Raw genomic sequence first — 21730 nt, 5'->3', positions numbered from 1 at the left:
GTTATGGTTGCACGTTGCACTGTTGATGTGTTTGACGTTGAGGGGATTTCCTTCCCCCTAACAAAAAAAACTTTTTACTTAATGAATGTTATCTCTTTAACCTTATCAATGTGTACATTTACAACATATTTTTCAGATTTTTTGAGATTAAAATAATCAATCATGTTAACTTTCATTCTTTTGAGAAGGATACATTATTTGAAAGAAAATTATAAAAATATTGTCATACTAAGTGTGAAAAAATGTACTTTTGAAAAATAATTAAGTTTTCAGCAAAAAATCTTTTAAATGTGTCTATTATTTTGTGTTTTTTCTAATGCTATTAGTTGTATACTGAATTTCTTACATTTGTCGATCTTTTACTTGTAATGATTTAAAATATAAAGTTATTAGCTTATTAACCTATAAACTTTGTACATGTGCTTAATGTAGCTTTTTTCATTTTGATTATATTTTTATTGTTATATATTAATGTACCGTTTTGGTGAAACTTCTTGTTTTTATTTGAAAAGTGTATAATAGAATCAGTTTAATTATTTTAAATCCAATTATTGAATGCTTTTCCTTTTGTTTGCTACTATTCCAATTATTAATGATTTTTTTTTATTTGCCACGTAAAGTTTAATAATGAAAATAAATTATCTGTTTTAAAATATAATTACATTCACTTTGTTTTATTTGATTTCATTATGCAGTAATAAATGTTTTTTAAAGAGAAGTACAAAAAAAAACAAGTATAATGAACATTGAATTGAATAATATTGATCTCAATTTATTGACGTTATTTTTTTTTCTTGAAATTTAGCTGCTAATAATTTTTATTTGCAAACGAAATTATTTATTAGTTACTAGATCATTGCTTTTCTTTTTTGTCTATCGATACTATGTGGATTTTACAATAATAATTAATAATTTCTTTGTTTTGAGAATCGTATTCATAATCACGAACTTAATCATTTAAACTTTCATAAATAAAAATTCTAAAATCCTTTAAAAATAATTTTTTTATAAAAATAACCTTGAATTAACCTAACAGAAAAAAAAAATCTTTAGCTTTCTCAGTTGATCCTCTTTTTAATATTACTGTTGTGCCCAGGGGATTGTGATCGAAATAAACTCCGAGACTACTGAACTGCGACTAACTTTATTTAAAACAAAATTTGGTTTTTATAATTGGTCTTAATTCTAAACAATTTATTCTAAGCAATGAAAGGGATGACAATAGTTTGCATTTACAGCCATGCCTCGGTTAAGCACCGCATATGGGGGATGCAAAACCGAGGCGTGCATAACCGAGGCACAGAGCTTATGGGATTTTGGCTATATGGGAGACATTGGCTTTAATCGTACGAAAAATCATGCAAACATCAAAAAATTATAGTGTTTTGGAATCGGGATGATGTCAGCTGTCCATTAAAATTATTATTTCATGAAAATTTTCACAAAAATACGTATTCTTCCTGTATTTCTAAAATGCATTTTTTTCTCTAAAGAAACCAAAAATATATTGTTATTGCAATATGGATATCAAATGATCAGGTTTTTTCATACATTTTGGATGTAATAACAAAATTTTTAGAAAATACTCCAAATTTTCACAAAACTACGTCTTTTCGAAAAAATACTCAAAATTTCAATTTTTACAATGTGGGTATAAAACGATCGGGATTTTTTCATAAATTTCGAATGTAATAACAACATTTTTAGAAAATACTCAAAATTGTCACAAAGCTACGCATTTTCGAATAAAATACTCAAAATTTCCGTTTTTACAATGTGGGTATCGAACGATCGGGATTTTTTCATACATTTCAAAAGTTATTAATAAAATGAAAATATTAAAAAATTTCACAAAACTACGTATTTTTGAAAAAAAAATTGATTATTTGATACCCATAATGTAAAAACTGAAATTAAGATCAGTTTTACAAAAATACGCCGTTTGATACCCACTTTGTAAAAACGGAAATTTTGAGTTTTTTTTCGAAAATACGTAGTTTTGTGAAGTTTTTTAGTATTTTCAAAATATATTGTTATTACATTCGAAATGTATGAAAAAATCCCAATCGTTTGATACCCACATTGTAAAAACGGAAATTTTAAGTATTTTTTTCGAAAATACGTAGTTTTGTGAAAACTTGGAGTATTTTCTAAAAATGTTGTTATTACATCCGAAATGTATGAAAAAAACCTGATCATTTGATACCCATATTGCAATAACAATATATTTTTGGATACTTTAAAGAAAAAAATGCATTTTCGAAATACAGGAAAAATACATATTTTTGTGAAAATTTTCATGAAATAATCATTTTGATGGATAACTGACATCATCCCGATTCCAAAACACTATAATTTTTTGATGTTTGCATGATTTTTCATGCGATTAAAGCCTATGTCTCCCATATAGCCAAAATCCCATAAGCTCTGTGCTTCAGTTAAACACTGGGCCGTGCTTAACCGAGGCAGCTGAACGGTGCAAAACCGGGGCAGTGCAAAACCGAGGCGTGCAAAACCGAGGCATGACTGTATACTAAACTCCTCCTACTGATAAATTTTCTAATTTTCCTTTCTTCTTACTCATCAATGGAGATATGAGCGTGGGTGTATCGCGCTGTCCTCGTCCTTTTCCTTGTTCTTGTCCTTCCTAGATCCTTTTTTTTCTTCCATGAGGATCACTTTCTTGAGTAGGCGTGGAATCCAATTTCTGGTTCCCACGCACTTTCGCCAGATGCCATTTCTGCGTCTGGTTTCGATCGGTATCCCGTCGTAAAAGGGACCCGATCGTAAAATCTCATCCCTTCGCGGGAGATCTTCAATTTTACAGCGTGTCGTAACCCTTCTCGAATTACGTCGCCTGTGTAATTGCTCGGCTCCGTTCCCATCGTCTGGCAAGGGACTCGGGCCATGTGTTTTTTAGTAAATTTCCATAAATTTTGAAGGAATCCATTTAGGGAATTTTTGGAAGTCCTTGAATTAATTTATAGGTTCTCCGGTTCTTGAGAAAATAAAATTCAAATTTTCTCTCGTCCCTCGGAACACATGTGCGTCGTAAATTTTCCAAAGTCGTTCGTCTGTCTCGTCAGCGACATTCCGCCCCTCGTAAATCGATCTCCTCGATTTACCAATTATTTAACTATTATTTGAAGGTTAACTATGACAAATTTTTTTTTTTTAATCCATATTTGTTGTGAAGCTACAATTTTTTGTTGTATTATTATTATTATTATTTATAATATTGATATGGAATAGGATCAAAGCCTTTCCTAATTAGCTTCATGTTTTTTATTCTATCAGCTTTTTTTATGTCTTCTAACAGTGCATCTCCTAGGAAGCAAGCCTCCGTGTATATTTTATCTACGTTTTTATTTCTATTTGTAGCCTGGGTAGCTTCTTTGTTTTTCTTTTCCGCGATTTGGTCGCGTTCCTTAATTTCTATGTCTGCTACCATATTAGTAATTTGCTTCATTATTTCGTTAATTTCTTCCGTGTTGAAGGTTGATGTCCTCGACGAGCAGCTAGACATCTGTAATTGTCGTGCTCAGTTTAATAGTTGTATTATGTAATCGTTATAGTTCTAGGTCTACTTTTTAGCTACTCTACTGATACTTCCTATTATTGTCTCAATGATAATGTTGTATAATTGTTATTAACTACGTTTTTACCAGCTAAATATGATTTTTATCTACGTGCCTAATGATAAAAAATGTTTTCTTCATATAATCAAATTCATTGTTTAATCAGTTGTTGAGGCTCTATTCATAGGTATGTATATTTCATCAACTTGGTTTCGTGGTACGTGCTGTCTGCGTACAGGTTGTGGTTTATTGTCTACTGATACTTGTCTCAAGGCATTGCGGTGGGATAAGAAGGTTGTCAACGAATCCCAGAATGAGGCAATCAGTTGCCATCCAAATCCATAAATGTCATACAAAATACGTCCATGCATAATGGTATCTATGACGAATTTAACAAGGCGTCCAATCATATAAGCTCCGATTATGGTGGAAGTTGCCGTTCCAAACCACGTCGACCAGGTTAAGAATTTATGCCAATACTTATTTATCATACTGTCTATAACAGTTTCTGTGACAAAGGCGTCCAGTTTAAACCCTTGTAAGTTAGGATTCTGTCCCGTCATTACTTTATGGAGTACCGTTGAGGCCGCGCGTCTGTCTCCTTGTTCATTGATCATGCTTCTCATTTTCTCGATGCTTTTGGCATCGTATACACCGCTTTCCATTAAGTTTGGAAGTGGAGTATATGACCAACTAGTAATTATGTCTGTAGTTAGTTTGTTTGGCGTTGTAGATTCGCGGAGGCGGCCATCGGATGTGTACCACCGTCCTCCGAACATAAATTTAGCGGGTAAAAGTGGCGTGCAATCTATTTCCGTACCTCTAGCTTGGACTATTCTTGTCACAGGTGCGAGGTACATGCTCTGATTGTTATGTGTTACCGGTATTTCCTGATAACATCTTTCAGAAGATCTTGGTGTCACATATACTGGTTTACATTGTAATATGTGAATAACCTCTCCTGCTACTACCGCTGTGTAGCCAGATCTTCTTACAATGCTTGATACGAACTCTGTTGGATTTAAACGCGCTAAAGTAAGCTTTGTTTCCATTATGGTTTTATCTAATTTGCACATTTCTGTCATTACGCTGGTATACACATCATTTAATTTTTGCCCAATGTAATTTTCAACTAATGTTATTTTTGAGTTGAAATACGTAAAGAGGTCGTAATTTTTTCCATTGGGCCTTCTGCGGAATGGAGACCTAAACCCATTCACCTCTATTATCAAGATTCTAGGATGATCAGTTTTATACCCATCATAGCCGCATATTTTTGTGGCCTCGCGAGTGCGAATTGAAAATAGATGAGCATCAGAAATAGTGCTATACACAGCCTTTTGACTTAATGTTGCTTGCTTGTCACCGTTATCCACAGTTTTATTAACGTTTCCCTCGTATAAAACTTCGAATTCTACGTCTTCGCAGATTCTATTTAGATTAACGCTCCAAGTGCTGTATCCCTCTTCAGAGTCCAAACACTTGCCGTGAGAGTAAGGACATACTAGTCCTCTTTTTAACTGTATTTGATCATTTTCGATATCTACCGTTGCCATATAGTCAAACAGTGTTATATCGTATTCGTAATATACGAGAGCGTCTACCCATGTATAAAAGGGTGTAGTATAGGTACCTCCCTGACATGTGCTTCCTTGTACATGTCCAACTATCAGAGCTTCTCCCCGTGTCGTTGAGTTTCTTTTAAGTTGACTTATTTTATAATTGTCAGCTAAATGAATTGAGTTCGACACGTGCGCCATAAGACATTCGTCTGGCGTAAATTCCTTAACAATGTAATTATACCCGTATTGGTAGTCCGAAGTATGACTGTGCATTCCACAGTGTTTTATACTTCTTTTCATTATGACCTTGCATTGGTAGACTCTGGCTGTCGTTTTAGCGCTTCTTTGAAGTACTTGAATCGATACCTGAGTCGTAGTCAAATTCGTCGTAGGAGGTAAGCATGAGGCTACATCTAATAATGAATACGTAGTCAGATTCACATCGGCTGTAGTGCAATCATATGCTATCAGGCCTTTTGTCTCATTTCCAAAGGCTTGACTTATAATCATAAGACAGGCAAGAATTGTAAGACAAACACCATTCCATGGTCGAATTTTTCCTCTTTTCTTTACTTTTGATTTGGCTGACTCATTTTGAGCTTTTAGTTCTGCAGCAATAAGTTTGATTTTTTCAATATCGGGAGTCTTTTTCTTTCCCCAATTGTCTTTATTAATAGGTTTTGAAGGTATCTCTCTAATCATCCCCATAAATTTGGGAATGTTGTCTGACTCTTTTTCAGTATTTTGTTTTCTGACGTCAAATATCAGAAGGTTTGATACTGATTTGATGAGCTCATGACGATTTGGTGTTCTTATGCGTACAGATCTTATCTGGCCATCCTTACCTGGGCGTAATTCAGTAACAATGGCTTTAATCCAAACCCCTTTTTGTGATTCATCAGGGTATGCAACGATATCATCCAGCTTGATCGGTCTATTGACTTCTTGCCATTTAGATCGTTTGCCAAGCGTCGGAAGATATTCTTGTATCCATCGATCCCAATAAACCTTTGCGGCCTGTTCGGCTCTTTTCCAATGTTCACGATTTACTTCACCTTTTGTTACATCATTTAAGCTCAAATTAGTAGCTCCTGATTGATTAAGCAAAAAGTGATTGGGAGTCAGTACCTCATCATCATCTGAATACAGTGGAATATGAGTGAGAGGTCTGCTGTTAATTATAAATTCTATTTGAATCAATAAAGATCGTAGCTCGTCTTCTGGCATAGTTCTTTGAACTGATGGCAATAGACTTTTAACTTCTTTCACCATCCTTTCCCAAACACCTCCAAAATGTGGAGATGCGGGAGGATTGAAAAACCATTCAATTCCGTCATCAGCCAATCTTTCTTTGATTCTGTTAATTTCGTTATTGGCCCCGACAAAATTAGTACCGTTATCACTATATAACTGCAAGATTTTGCCTCTCCTGTGAATTACATTTTTAAGGCACAAGAAGAATGCGTCTGTGCTTAAAGCGTTCGCCAATTCAATATGAACAGCTCTTGTATTTAAACAAGTAAACAATGCTCCCCATCTTTTCTCAACTCTTCGTCCTATTGATACATTCATAGGTCCGAAGTAGTCGACCCCTGTGTATGTAAACGGCTTAACATTCACGTGTAGTCTACATTTCGGAAGTGCTGCCATTATTGGAGGTATCGGCTTTGCATTATCGTTTTTACATTTCTGACACCTAAATTTAATCTTTTTCATAACAGCACGTATATCTATGACCCAATACTTTTGTCTAACGGCCGCAATTGCCGTTTCCATTTTTTTATGCAAAAATTGTTCATGATAAGATATAAGAATCAAACGGGTAATGTAATGATTTTTAGGGAGGATTGCTGGTAGAGTAGCTCCTTCGGGAACAACTCTGGCGTTCTCATACCTTGTCCGAGATCTCAATACTCCTTTTTCATCAAGGAAAGGAGTAAGATTTCGAATTGGGCTGTCTTTTGGAACATTCTCTCCTACACTAAGTGATTTCAATTCATTTGTAAATTCGTTCCATTGCGCTTTTCTTATAAGTAAATTTTCTGCCCGTTGCAAATCATGGACTGATATGATTGCGTTAAATTCGTTTTGGTCCTTGCGGACTCGTATCCATTCTACGAATTTAATTAGTATAGCCGTCGATCTTTTAAGTCTTTTCCATGAGGAAAAGTTTTCCTCATTTATGAAGCTTAAGTTAGGGATTTCAATGGTCTTTATCATGTGTACAGGTTTTAATTCTTCAAGGGTTGGTTCTTTCTGTTTGTTTGAGGGCCAATGATATTCTGTTTTATACAGAAAATCTGGTCCTGTAACCCAAATACTATCTTTAATGATAGTTTTGGTAGCTTCATCCGCCGGATTGTTCTTGGAATCAACCCATCTCCATTGATTAGTAGTTGTACTATCAAGTATCTCACTAACCCTGTGAGCAATAAATTGCTTATAGTTTCTCGGTTCAGAGTTGATCCAAGCTAGGACTGTGCGGGAATCAGACCAAAATGTAATGGATGCGTAATTCAATCGTATTTCCTTTACAACTGTTTCCACTAAACGGGTACCTAACACGGCTGCTTGTAGTTCCAATCTTGGTATGGACATAAGTTTGTTAGGAGCTACCCGTGCTTTAGCTGCAACAATACATAAATCAATTGATTCCTTTCCAATTGTTCTCATATAGATAACAGCAGCATATGCTCTATCTGAAGCGTCTACAAAAACATGAAGCTCTCTTGAAATAATTTCTCCTTTCAAATTAGAGTAACATCTTGGAAAGAATTCTGTTTTTAACTGTTCCAGCCTGTTTGTCCATGAAATCCACTGGTTAAGCATTTTTTGTGGGATTTTTTCATCCCAGTTTGTACCTGTTCTCCACAATTCTTGCATCATAACTCGACTCTCTATGGTTATGTTTGAAATAAGTCCGAGAGGGTCGTAGACACTCATTGCTATGGATAGCATTTCTCTTTTTGTAGGCCAGTCTGGGAAATTATCATTTTTCACCCTATATCTAAGAGCATCCTTTTCGGTATCCCAATAGATACCAAGAACTTTTTCGTAGGTTTGCTCGTCGTTTCCAAGCTCAACTACTTTTTTCTGCATCCTTTTATCTTCAGGAATACATTCAAGTATCGAACTTGAGTTTGAAATGAAATTTCTTAAATTGAAATGTGCATTTGCTTGAATTTTTATTACGTTATTAATTATCATGTTGGCCTTTTCAACTGAGTCAAAACTATCTAAATAATCATCTACGTAATGATTATCAATTATGCCTTTGACTTCCTCAGGATATTTTTCTTGAAACTTAAGCGCATTTTGGTTTTTAACGAATTGAGCACATGCTGGTGAACATGTTGCTCCAAAAGTCATCACCTGCATAATGTATATAACAGGCTTTTCCGTTGGATCATCTCTGAACAAAATCTTTTGTGATTCTTGATCTTCTTTTCTAATGCGAACTTGGTGGAACATCTCTTGGATGTCCCCTGAGACCGCATATTTACCCTCCCTGAACCGAATTAGAACTCCTACTAAAGATGATAACCCATCCGGTCCAGAAAGCAATTTTGAGTTTAATGATTCACCTCCTATTTTTGCCGCAGCATCAAATACTAATCTACGCTTAGGAGGATTTTTGTTTAAATTTACCACAACGAAATGTGGTATGTAATATGTGCGTTCTGATTCTTTCTGTTCCATCAGCGTCGCTTTACGTAAATAGCCCTTTTCCACATATTCCTTTATTTTGTTGGAATACCATGTTCTTAATTCGGGCTCTCGATTCATTTTTCTCTCTTGTAATTTTAATCTATTCAACGCAGATTGATAACTGTTAGGAAACGATATTTTATCTTCTTTCCATAGCAGTCCTATTTCATACTGACCGTTGGAATAGTTTAAAGTCTGCTCCATTATTCGCAGAGCTCGCTCATCACTGGATGATTTCATCTTTTCAACTAATTTTACTCCAAAATTTTCAGTTGAAAAGTAATCTTGCATCATTTGCCTAAAATCATTCTCAATTGATATCTCTTCCATTGAAAAGAGATGATCATATTTGTTGGATTGTACATGGTTGCTTCCGTATAGCATCCAACCTAACATGGTGAGTCTTGCAATTGGCTCATTAAATCCTCCACACCTTTCTTCAATTCCTCTGAATAGATAAGCATGCGGCAATCCTAAAAGAATGGTTGGCTCCGCTTTATCATAAGCCTTGAGATCGATGTTTTTAAGATAATTAAATTTGTTCTTCAACGTTTTTATATTAACTGACTGCGTAGGCAAAGCCAAATCCTTGATTGTCCGCATGTTCTTGAGATTAAAGGTCTTGCCATTTGGACCCGTTATTTTGAATTCTACGGACATACTTTCAAAGTCCTCTTGAATTTCTCCGTTCGTCCATGCCAATGTCATAGGTTTAAACGAACCTTTAATCTTAAGTATTTTGACTATTTCGCTATTGACAAGACTTACCGAAGAGCCTGAATCAAAAAATGCGAAAGTGTTAAATTTATTATCTCCATTCTTCAGCGTTACGGGGATAATTTGATAATATACCTTGTTCTGATCTTGAACTTGGCAATTAACTGCATTGAATTCTTCTGGTGGATTTTCGGCCTGTCTATTTGCCGTAGACAAGTTTTCATGCACCATGGGATGATGAGCTTTCTTGCAGCCATCTATGGTACATTTTACCGGAATTTTACATTGTCCAGATTTGTGATTGCTGTAGTTACAACAACTATAGCAAACTTTTTTTGTTTTAAGCAGACGTCTTCTAGCTTTAACGTCCATCTTTTTAAAGTTATCACAAGTGGTTGTCTTGTGATTTCCATCGCAACTAAAACATTTGAGTTTTTTCTCTGGTTTAATTTTCTGAGTCAAGTGAACATTCACTTTCTCTTTAGTCTTAGTTTCAGTTCCTTCACGATGTTTTTCTGCTAAGAGAACTGTCGCTAAATCTTTATGAGGTTTCATCCACGTATGAAATTCCTCCAAAGTGGGTGCAACATATGGATCCAGCAAAGATGATGATGCTTTTTTATCCAAGACATATTTCGTCCATGTTTGAAACATGGACGATGGTAATTTAGAGGCTAAATCTTTGACCAATCTAGAGTCGGCTAGGAGGTCTGGCCTTTTTAATTGATTCATGGTCACTATTAGATTTTCTAATGATGTAACAAAATCAATCATTGTTTTGGGAGCTTCCAATTTTGGATTCTTAGCTCCCAAAACGCAATTAATCAAATTTTGGTAAATTGCATCAGCATTACCAAAATTTTCATTTAACCTATGGAGGATCGTCTTTAAGTTATTGTGATCCATTAAAAGTGGACTCACGAGCTTAAAGGCATCTCCCTTTAGGTATTTCTGTAGACGGTTTAAATTTTCTAGATCGCTAAAACCACCTTCTTTGGTGGTTAGCTCAAAGGTGTTTTTAAATCTAGCCCAAGTCAAAATGTTGCCATCAAAATATGGCAGCTCCATAAGTGACTGCCTTTTCAACAATAAGGCGAGATTCACTTCATCCGGGCTAGGCTCTAAACGCGTAGCCTTTAATTGGTCTACAAGTTCTTTAAATGATTCTTTCTGAAGCTTCAAAGCTTCAGATTGAACCTTATTTTCACATTCTTTTATGGAGTTTTGGAGCTTTTGCTCCAAACTCCGAATGTGATGAATTGCTTGGGCGCACTTCGGACAAGCCCAATATTCATCCGCTTGTGGCGATTTGCTTAATTTGCAACATTTTTCATGAAAGTGCCTATTGCACTCATGACATTCAATCATTGTGTCCTCATCTTTTTTGTCGCATAAACGACAATTGCCTAACTTATTATATTTATATCTGATGGACATCCTGTACTAACCTTGCTGTTCCTCAATGTCGCACAAACGAAGATGACCTCACTGCGTCGGTCAAACGAAGATCACTTTGCTGGTCGCACAAACGAAGATCACTTTGCTGGTCGCACAAACGAAGATCACTTTGCTGGTCGCACAATCGAAGATCACTCTGCTGCGTCGCTCAAACGAAGATCACTTTGCTGGTCGCACAATCGAAGATCACTCTGCTGCGTCGCTCAAACGAAGATCACTTTGCTGCGTTGCTCAAACGAAGATCACTTTGCTGCGTTGCTCAAACGAAGATCACTTTGCTGCTCGCTCAAACGAAGATCACTTTGCTGCTCGCTCAAACGAAGATCACTTTGCTGCGTTGCTCAAACGAAGATCACTTTGCTGCTCGCTCAAACGAAGATCACTTTGCTGCTCGCTCAAACGAAGATCACTTTGCTGCGTTGCTCAAACGAAGATCACTTTGCTGCGTTGCTCAAACGAAGATCACTTTGCTGCTCGCTCAAACGAAGATCACTTTGCTGCGTTGCTCAAACGAAGATCACTTTGCTGCTCGCTCAAACGAAGATCACTTTGCTGCGTTGCTCAAACGAAGATCACTTTGCTGCGTTGCTCAAACGAAGATCACTTTGCTGCTCGCTCAAACGAAGATCACTTTGCTGCGTTGCTCAAACGAAGATCACTTTGCAGCTCCCCTGCTTCGCACAAACTAAGCTCACTTTGCGCTTGAGCTGTTTTCCTCTCTGGAGCCACCAAAAAATGTTGTGCCCAGGGGATTGTGATCGAAATAAACTCCGAGACTACTGAACTGCGACTAACTTTATTTAAAACAAAATTTGGTTTTTATAATTGGTCTTAATTCTAAACAATTTATTCTAAGCAATGAAAGGGATGACAATAGTTTGCATTTATACTAAACTCCTCCTACTGATAAATTTTCTAATTTTCCTTTCTTCTTACTCATCAATGGAGATATGAGCGTGGGTGTATCGCGCTGTCCTCGTCCTTTTCCTTGTTCTTGTCCTTCCTAGATCCTTTTTTTCTTCCATGAGGATCACTTTCTTGAGTAGGCGTGGAATCCAATTTCTGGTTCCCACGCACTTTCGCCAGATGCCATTTCTGCGTCTGGTTTCGATCGGTATCCCGTCGTAAAAGGGACCCGATCGTAAAATCTCATCCCTTCGCGGGAGATCTTCAATTTTACAGCGTGTCGTAACCCTTCTCGAATTACGTCGCCTGTGTAATTGCTCGGCTCCGTTCCCATCGTCTGGCAAGGGACTCGGGCCATGTGTTTTTTAGTAAATTTCCATAAATTTTGAAGGAATCCATTTAGGGAATTTTTGGAAGTCCTTGAATTAATTTATAGGTTCTCCGGTTCTTGAGAAAATAAAATTCAAATTTTCTCTCGTCCCTCGGAACACATGTGCGTCGTAAATTTTCCAAAGTCGTTCGTCTGTCTCGTCAGCGACAAACATATTTGTCAAATAACTGAAATAAACTTTCTTTTATTATTTTGTTTTGTCGAAATATATTTGTTTTAGCATTAAACAAGGCTTCTGATATCTTAAACATTCGTTTGACATGTTCATCACACGAAATTACTCAATATCTTATTTGTAGGAGAAGAAATAGAATTGGAAAATAATAATAGAGTTCTATTATTATTCAAAAATTGTATTTTTATACTAGTTTGAATTTCCATTTTAAAGATGAATTTAAACATTTCACTGGACATAATTTTGAATCAGATTTACTTCCAGATAAAGTAAATGTAATTTCAAGTATTATGTTCTTACGATCAATACACAGTAGGTCTTCCTCATTAAATGTTTATATTGGCCAGATATAAACACAATGTATAGTTAAGATGTACTGTGTTATGATTGTAGTTGTTGAAATTTTGTTTTAACAATGCATGTTTTCTAAATGTCCAATAAAGTCAACATATTGTTTATACAAGTAGTTATCATTGTTTTGAACGTAATTCAGTTTATTCTTATATTTTTCAGTTTCTATAAACTTCTTTGATTTTTTGGAACCCTTGACTTCATTTTCTCCGTCATAATTTTCATGATTATTTTTTCTATTACAATCATTTTTATTGGATTTGTTTTTATTTTGATTTTCGTTTTGAATTTGGTGCGTTCTAATTTTATCACTTTCAATGTTTTCTTTGTTTTCAGTAACAATTCTATACGATTTATCATTTATAATATTTTCCGATATGCCATTTTGACTTTCATAACTTTGTAATTCTTTTAACTTAAAATTGTTAGATGTTTCATTGTTTCCTTTATTTGTTGTATGTATTTTGTATTGAGCTTCTTTTGATAGCATTTTGTTTTCAATTATTTTTGGCTCCTCCTTTATGTCCTTACATTCCTTTTGTTGTGTCGCTTGTCGTTTTTCACGTGTTTGTATATAGTAATTATTGTATTTGTTTTTTTCTAAATCATTTTTATATGTTTCAGTTTTTTCGATTAGTTTGTTCATACTGTTTTCATTATAATGGTTGTTATTATTCCACTTATAACTTTTATAACCATAATAATTGGATCTTTTTCCAGTAGAAAACCGATTGTAATATTTGCCCTTATAACTAGGGTTGTTTTTTCTGAGATCTTGACTTTTTTTATACCAATTGTGAAAGATGTTTTGTTTATTCACCCATTCGTTTTGGGCTCTATAAATAATTGGTTGAATTTTTCCAAACATTTTTAAATTGTGGAGATTAAACTTTTTCAATATAATTTCAACTTCTTCTAAAGTAGAAGCCGAACCTAAAATCAAAATCGCGTTTGTGGACAGCAAATCTTTTACTTTCCATACGGATTTGTCCATAGCATGGTCGTAAAATAACTCATACTCATGGCCACAATTTTGTTTAATTTGTATTAGTTTTTTGTCTAATCTGAAAATAAATTCAGAGAGCGTTTCATTTTGCCTGACTGATATTGAATTAACAGAGTCAAGCAGCTCAAGCATTTGTTTCAAGCTTGGTTTGTATCTCTCCTGTAAAAACAGTTTGAGATCATTCCAAGTTTGGAAAAAATAGTTCTTTATTTCTGATTGAATTTTTTCAGAGAGCTTGCAGTATTTAATCACTGTTAGGAATTGTTTCTCATTTGTGGCTTCCGTTTTCGTAATTTTGTGGAATAGATCTACCATTTCAATGAACGGTTCGATGTGTTCTAATTTGAACAAATTTTCCATCTTTTTAAAGTTATTGCTGAAAATGTATAACTTTTGCTTTCTTATGATTATTTATTTTCTACTTACCATTCGTGTCCATTGTCATCGCGAGGTCGTCATCTTTAATAAACTGCGTTTTGTTTTCACTACTTTCACATTTTTTTCCGACACCAGTGTTATATCTCGAGACTACCCAGGATGTGATATTAAATGATCTACTCTTGCTGGTTTCCCAGAACAGACTGACTGTGCATCACGCGCAGCCCCTTTATTCTCAAACTATCTCTAACCAGTCTCCAAACTAACCTGCGCAAACCTACGTCCCTTCTTGTATTATCCACGCATCGTTGTCTATGAATATGGGTCATCTATTTTGGTTGGCCCACGCATCAATGCGTGAAGATTTCGAGACTTAATTTACTGTCATTCCCTTAGCGTCAGCTGCAACGCGTGCTTGTGCAATCATTGATTGCAGCTACGCTAAGGAATATACCCGAAAAGGTATTGTTGTGCAATTTAAATGCACAACATCAACTGAGTTTACATTCGATTCATTTTTTCCGTGTCGAGTAAATTCACATTTTTTTTCTGTGTATAGTACATTTTACAGGAATTTTACATTGTCCAGATTTATGATTGCTGTAGTTACAACAACTGTAGCAAACTTGTTTGTTTTTAAGCAGACGTCTTCTAGCTTTAACATCCATTTTTTTTAAATTATCACAAGTTGTCGTCTTATGATTTCCATCACAAGAAAAACACTTTAACTTTTTCTCTGAATTATTCTTTGGTTCTTTCTGAGACACGTGAAAGTTCAATTTCTCTTTGGTAGAACCTTCACGACATTTCTCTGCTAAGAGAACTGTCGCCAAATCTTTGTGAGGTTTCATCCACGTATGAAATTCCTCAACAGATGGTGCCACGTATGGCGTCAGCAAGGATGCTGAAGCTTTTTTATCCAGTACATGTTTTGTCCATGTCTGGAACAAATTTGAAGGCAATTTTGCGGCCAAGTCCCTGACCAGCCTAGAGTCGGCTAAAAGGTCTTTTCGGTTTAATTGCTTCATCGTTACAATTATATTTTCTAAAGATGTAACGAAATCGATCATTGTTTTAGGAGTATCCAATTTTGGATTTTTAACTCCTAAAACATTGTTTATGAAATTTTGGTAAATAGCATCAGCGTTACCGTAATTTTCATCAAGTCTATGGAGAATTGTCTCCAAATTATTGTGATCCATTAAAAGTGGACTCACAAGCTTGAAAGCATCTCCCTTCAAATATTTTTGTAAGCGATTTAGATTCTCTAAATCACTAAAACCACCTTCTGTGGTTGTCACCTCGAAGGTGTTTTTGAACCTAGCCCATGTCAAGATATTGCCATCTTTTCAAAAGCAGGGCTAAATTTCTTCCTTCCTGGCTAGGCTCTAAACGCGTAGCCTTCAATTGCTCAACAAGATCCTTAAAGGATTCTTTTTGAAGCTTAAGAGCTTCGGATTGAACTTTCTGTTCACATTCTTTTATTGAATTTTGAAGTTTTTGCTCCAAATTCCGAATGTGGTTAATAGCTTGTGAACATTTGGGACATGCCCAATATTCATCGGCTAGAATTGGTTTTTGTGGTTTGATGCATTTCTCATGGAAGTGCCTGTTGCACTCATGGCACTCTACCATTACATCCTCATCTTTTCTGTCGCATAAGCGACAATTACCACTTTTATTATATTTGTACCTTACCGACATTGTTCAATACGTCGCACAAACGAAGATTTCTCTGGTTATGCCAATACGTCGCACAAACGAAGATCACTCTGACGAAGATCACTCCACTGCTCCAATCCGTCGCACAAACGAAGATTGCCAATACGTCGCACAAATGAAGATCACTCCAGTTATTCTTTCAGTTGTCCTGTTTACTCTCCACATGAGAATCTGGGCTTCGTTGCATAACGGTTTCCCACGCATTCTCAAGAGCCATCTGCGTAAGGGTTCGTTCAAAAATTACGTCCATAAATAGGGGGAGGGGGGGGGTCTGAGGTTTGTGACAGCCCATGTTAAAGGTATAGGAAAAGTGCGTGACAGGGGGGAGGGGGGGGTCTAAAATCCCGAAAATCTCTGGACGTAATTTTTGAACAAACCCTAATCCTTTTTCACGGTCGTAAAACATTACAACTTTCTCTGGTTTCGGGATAACTGATTTCACAGTATCCCACGCAGGCTCAAGTGGATAAGCCATCTGCGTTGAACTATCAAGTCGTAAAGTTTTACGACCTTCTTTGCAAGGGACCTTTTTCCCAAGCAATGTGTCAAAATGACATATCCCAGACGAGAACACTGATTTCCAACTCGAACTCAAGTGCTTCGTCTAAGTTATGTCCTATTTGCGTCCGTTTGATACCCCTATTGCACATTTTAAAAATTTGAGTATTTTCGAAAAAATACGGTAATTTTTGAAAATTATTATATTTTCTAAAAAAAAAACTATAATAATGTGAAAAAGCAAACCAAATTTCGCTTTGTTTGATACCCATGTTAAATATTTTGAAAATTTGAGTATTTTCGAAAAAATACGGTAATTTGTGAAAATTTGAGTATTTTCGAAAAAATATCTCTAATGAAGTGAAAAAGCATACAAAAATTTCGCTTCGTTTGATTGCAAATATTGCAAATTATGAAAATTTGAGTACTTTTGAAAAAGTAGAGTATTTTGTGAACAATTTTGAGTACATATTTTTCTTTGAAACTTACTAGATTTTCAAAACATATATTTTTAGTGAAAGCATTGAAAGTTTGACATAATATGATTGAATTAAACGATTTTAGAACGATTTTAAAAATGAGTTATCGTCCATTATCGTCGATAAGATTATCGCCGATAAATTTATCGAATTAACGATAACGATAGATTTTCGTTATCGAGTCTCGATAATTTTAATCGTTGGCAACCTTGATAGTTAGTTAACTTACTTTATAAGCTTTTTAAGAAAATACATATCAATTTTAGGTAAATTTTAACATTTAAGACAGAATTTTGACTGAAATTCGTTAAATTAGTTTATTACAGTTATCAGAGTTTAATTATCACAGTACAACACATTTTTAACACTCCATTTCGTATCAATTTATGTTCAAAGTCTTTGTAACTTATTTTTAAAATACATTATTGTTTAGTTGCACCTTGCTTAAAATTTTGAATTAGGTTATATTTTTGAATGTCCATTGATCAGAGCCAAGAGGTAAAACCTGAATGAAATTTGTACCACCCTATGCAGTTATTATTGTTCTGTTCTAGACCATGATTTAATGCGATTAGTTGCAACTTTAAAGGTTTTGTTAAATTTAATAGCGAACAACAAAAAAGAAGAGAAGTTGATTGATTGATTGTGTTTTACAAACAAAGCAGAAAAAAAACTGTTAGAAGTAAAAAAGGCTTGATACTATCAAAAAGAAGAAAAAATAAATAAATAAGCTGGCTGAAGATAAATATGTTAAACATGAAAAGACAAAAAATAGTACACTATAAAACTAGCTCAAAATTAGGTCACAAGAAATTAAATTTAGCGAAAAAATATCTACAGGACAAGGTTAAGTAAATCCAACAAAAAAAAAAAAATCATATACACTGAACTCTTTAGTTCTTTTTTGCAGTTTTTGAATAAGATTAAGTAAATATTTATAAAAGTATAATCTCATGCTATTGATATTATTTTCTTAATAATTAAAAAAAATATATTCGAGTTTAAGATTGAATTATGAACCAGAGCAGACGATAACAACAAAATTCATGCCATTTCAATAACAAATACAGTGGACTCTCTCGCTGTCGATATTGAAAGTACCATCGAGAGCGGGAGTTATCAAATTATAGAACGAAAAATCAAAGCAATCTATTAGAAGGGACTGAAAAATTTATTGACAGCTGGAGAAATATTGGTATCGAGAAGATCGACAGCCAGAGAGTCCACTGTACTGGTAAAATAACAAAAAGTGTTATGGAATATTCTTGCAATCTCCATTTTTGCCTAAGAGTTTATTAACACTTTATGTTATCAAAACAAATTTTGTTATCGGTCTGATATTGGTTAAAAGCCAAAACAACTTTTGAATAACATTTTTTGTTATGGAAAAATAACTCCAACAGTTATTGGGAAGATCGGATTAGTTGTTGAAATAACAAAAAAGAATAACAATGATATGTTCGAAGAATAACTAAAAATGTTATTAGCCTGTTATTACAATAACAATCAAATAACAAAAAATCATAACGGCGAATAACAAAACTTGGTATAAATAACATAAAATCTTATTGGCCTACAGTCATGTCTCGGTTTTGCACGCCTCGGTTTTGCACTGCCCCGGTTTTGCACCGTTCAGCTGCCTCGGTTAAGCACGGCCCAGTGCTTAACTGAAGCACAGAGCTTATGGGTTTTTGGCTATATGGGAGACATTGGCTTTAATCGTATGAAAAAACATGCAAACATCAAAAAATTATAGTGTTTTGGAATCGGGATGATGTCAGTTATCCATTAAAATTATTATTTTATGAAAATTTTCACAAAAATACGTATTTTTCCTGTATTTCGAAAATGCTTCTTTTTCTCTAAAGAATCCAAAAATATATTGTTATTGCAATCTGGGTATCAAATGATCAGGTTTTTTCGTACATTTCGGATATAATAACAACATTTCAAAAAATACTCCCAATTTTCACAAAACTACGTTTTTTCGAAAAAAAATACTCAAAATTTCAATTTTTACAATATGGGTATCAAACGATCAGGATTTTTTCATACAATTCGAATGTAATAACAACTTTTTTTGAAAATACTCAAATTTTTCACAAATCTACGTATTTTTGAAAAACTTCTCAAAATGTCAGTTTTTACAATGTTGGTATCAAACGATCGGGATTTTTTCATACATTTAGAATGTAATAACAACATTTTTTTTAAAAACTCAAAATTTTCACAAAACTACGTACTTTTGAAAAACTTTTCAAAATGTCAGTTTTTACAATGTTGGTATCAAACGATTAGGATTTTTTCATACATTTCGAATGTCATAACAATATTTTTTGAAAATACTCAAATTTTTTACAAAACTACGTATTTTCGTAAAACTTTTAAAAATTTCAGTTTTTACAATATGGGTATCAAATAATCAAATCATTTTTTCTAAAATACGTAGTTTTGTGAAAATTTTGAGTATTTTCATTTTTTTAATAACTTTCGAAATGTATGAAAAAATCCCGATCGTTTGATACCCATATTGTAAAAACTGAAATTTTGAGTATTTTTTTCGAAAATACGTAGTTTTGTGAAAATTTTGAGTATTTTCTAAAAATGTTGTTATTAAATTCAAAATGTATGAAAAAAACCCCGATCATTTGATACCCATATTGCAATTACAATCTTTTTTTGGTTTCTTTAGAGAAAAAAAGCATTTTCGAAATACAGGAAAAATACGTATTTTTGTGAAAATTTTCATGAAATAATAATTTTAATGGATAGCTGACATCATCCCGATTCCAAAACACTATAATTTTTTGATGTTTGCATGATTTTTCGTACGATTAAAGCCAATGTCTCCCATATAGCCAAAATCCCATAAGCTCTGTGCCTCGGTTATGCACGCCTCGGTTTTGCATCCCCCATATGCGGTGCTAAACCGAGGCATGACTGTAGTATTTTCAAATATCAAAAAATGTTATTCCCACGTTATTTCCATCTGCTCGGGAAGCAACTACATGTATTAACTAAAAGCTAAGTTCGCACGATTGTATAAGTTAAAAATAAGTTAGAATAGTTCATATAAGCTGAAAAACATGTCTTGCAGTGTAGTGATGTTTTGCTGGTAAGCTCAGATTTATAACACCAGTTTCCAAATAAATACATAACACCACAGTTGAATTATCAACAATTAAAACTCACTTCTAAATCGTATTTTTTTGCTCTTTTCACGACTTTCAGGTGATACCAATCCTGCAAACTCTGTACAACGCACCCGACAGCACTTCCCATCATATCTACATGTCCCTGATTGTGCTGCTGATTCTGAGCGAGGACGACAACTTCAACAAGAGCGTCCACGAGATTGTAAGCACGTCAGCCATGTAATTAACTTTTATAATCTCTTAACAAATCGTCTCTTTCTCAAGATTCTCAAAAACATCACGTGGTACACGGAGCGCTCGATCAGCGAAATCTCGCTCGGCGGCCTGCTCATCCTGGTCGTCATCCGGACCATCCAGTACAACATGCTGAAGATGCGCGACAAGTATCTGCACACCAACTGTCTGGCGGCACTGGCCAACATGTCCGGCCAGTTCCGCTCGCTGCACCCGTACGTGGCCCAGCGGCTGGTTAGTCTGTTTGAGACGCTCGCGAAGAAGCACGCCCGCCTCGATCAGCAGCTGAGGCAACCTGCGGCGGTGGCGGCCAACGGGGATGCGGTGGCGTCGACGGTGGCCGTTCCGATCGTCGCCGGATCCAATCCAGACGATATGGTAGGTTCTGCTTTCTGCTAGCTTTAGTTTCTATTGGCTGGAACATGATTGCGTCACGTGCTTCAGTTGCAGGATCTGTCCGTGCTGGAGGAGGTGCTGCGGATGGTGCTGGAGATTCTCAACTCGTGTCTGTCGCACCAGCTGGTGTACTGTCCGAACCTGGTGTACACGCTGCTGTACAAGCGTAACGTCTTCGAGGCCTTCCGGAGCCACTCGGCTTTCCAGGATATCATCCAGAATATCGATATGGTGAGTGGTTTTTCTTTCTCTCCAATTTGATCAATGGAAATTTTTAGAAGGTTATTTCAGAAGATATATTTTTTGAACCCATATTTTTTTTTTGTTACGGAAGACTTTTGAACTTTGATACTTTTTTTTTGAATTTCGTTAATTTCCGATTTTTTGAAATTTTAATGTTCGACCAGGAAATTGTATGATTGCCTTTATTGCGAATGCGAGCTAATTTTTCTTATGTGAGTTTATGAATTGATAAAAAGTTGGATTATGGTAAATAAGCATTTTCTATTATTTAAAATATTATCAACATTTGTAATTTCTAGTTTAGAAAGTTGAAAGAGCTAGACAGTCCGCTTTCATCATCGATCCGATTGTTGAATGCTAACTGGACGCTTCTGGCATGATCGTCATTACGAAGCGACTGTCAGTGAACACACACGAAGTTGAAACGAATAAATGCCGAGCTCGACACGAAAGCTCATGCTCTTTCTCTCTCTCTCTTTTTGCTGTCTTTTTTGCAAGCGTTGTGACAGCGATCATTTGAATTAAAGGCATCCAAAACCAATTTTTATTTCTGTTAAATATTCCATGATATTTTGAATCTTTAGGGAACTTGATTTCGAAAATTCAAAATTATTTATCTTGATGAAATATCACTTTTCAAATCCATCTTGCGTATCAATAGTTAGTATCAAATTTTAAAAATGTACACAGTCATATGATTTTCGCAGTCTTATACAGTTTAAAGATGTTGATAATAAACATAATAAACAACTGAATAAATTCATCGTTTCTTA

The 21730-nt window shown here is 34.9% G+C and overlaps 1 protein-coding gene across 2 annotated transcripts in view; it reads left to right on the top strand.

Annotated features, from left to right (window-relative positions):
- The window catches only part of LOC120414559 (dymeclin), a 45187-nt gene that overhangs the window by 18585 nt on the left and 4872 nt on the right, over positions 1-21730 (top strand). The window contains exons 4-6 of one of the 2 annotated variants that reach the window (XM_039575777.2): positions 20161-20286; positions 20349-20696; positions 20769-20945. In XM_039575777.2, coding sequence (XP_039431711.1) covers positions 20161-20286; positions 20349-20696; positions 20769-20945 — 651 coding nt within the window. Of the gene's footprint in view, positions 1-20160; positions 20287-20348; positions 20697-20762; positions 20946-21730 lie in introns of both variants that reach the window. The other variant, XM_039575776.2, reaches the window with a different exon arrangement.

This window comes from Culex pipiens, chromosome 2, assembly GCF_016801865.2.
Source record: "Culex pipiens pallens isolate TS chromosome 2, TS_CPP_V2, whole genome shotgun sequence".
Lineage (NCBI taxonomy): Eukaryota > Metazoa > Arthropoda > Insecta > Diptera > Culicidae > Culex > Culex pipiens.
This window is presented reverse-complemented; position numbering and strand designations above follow the sequence as displayed.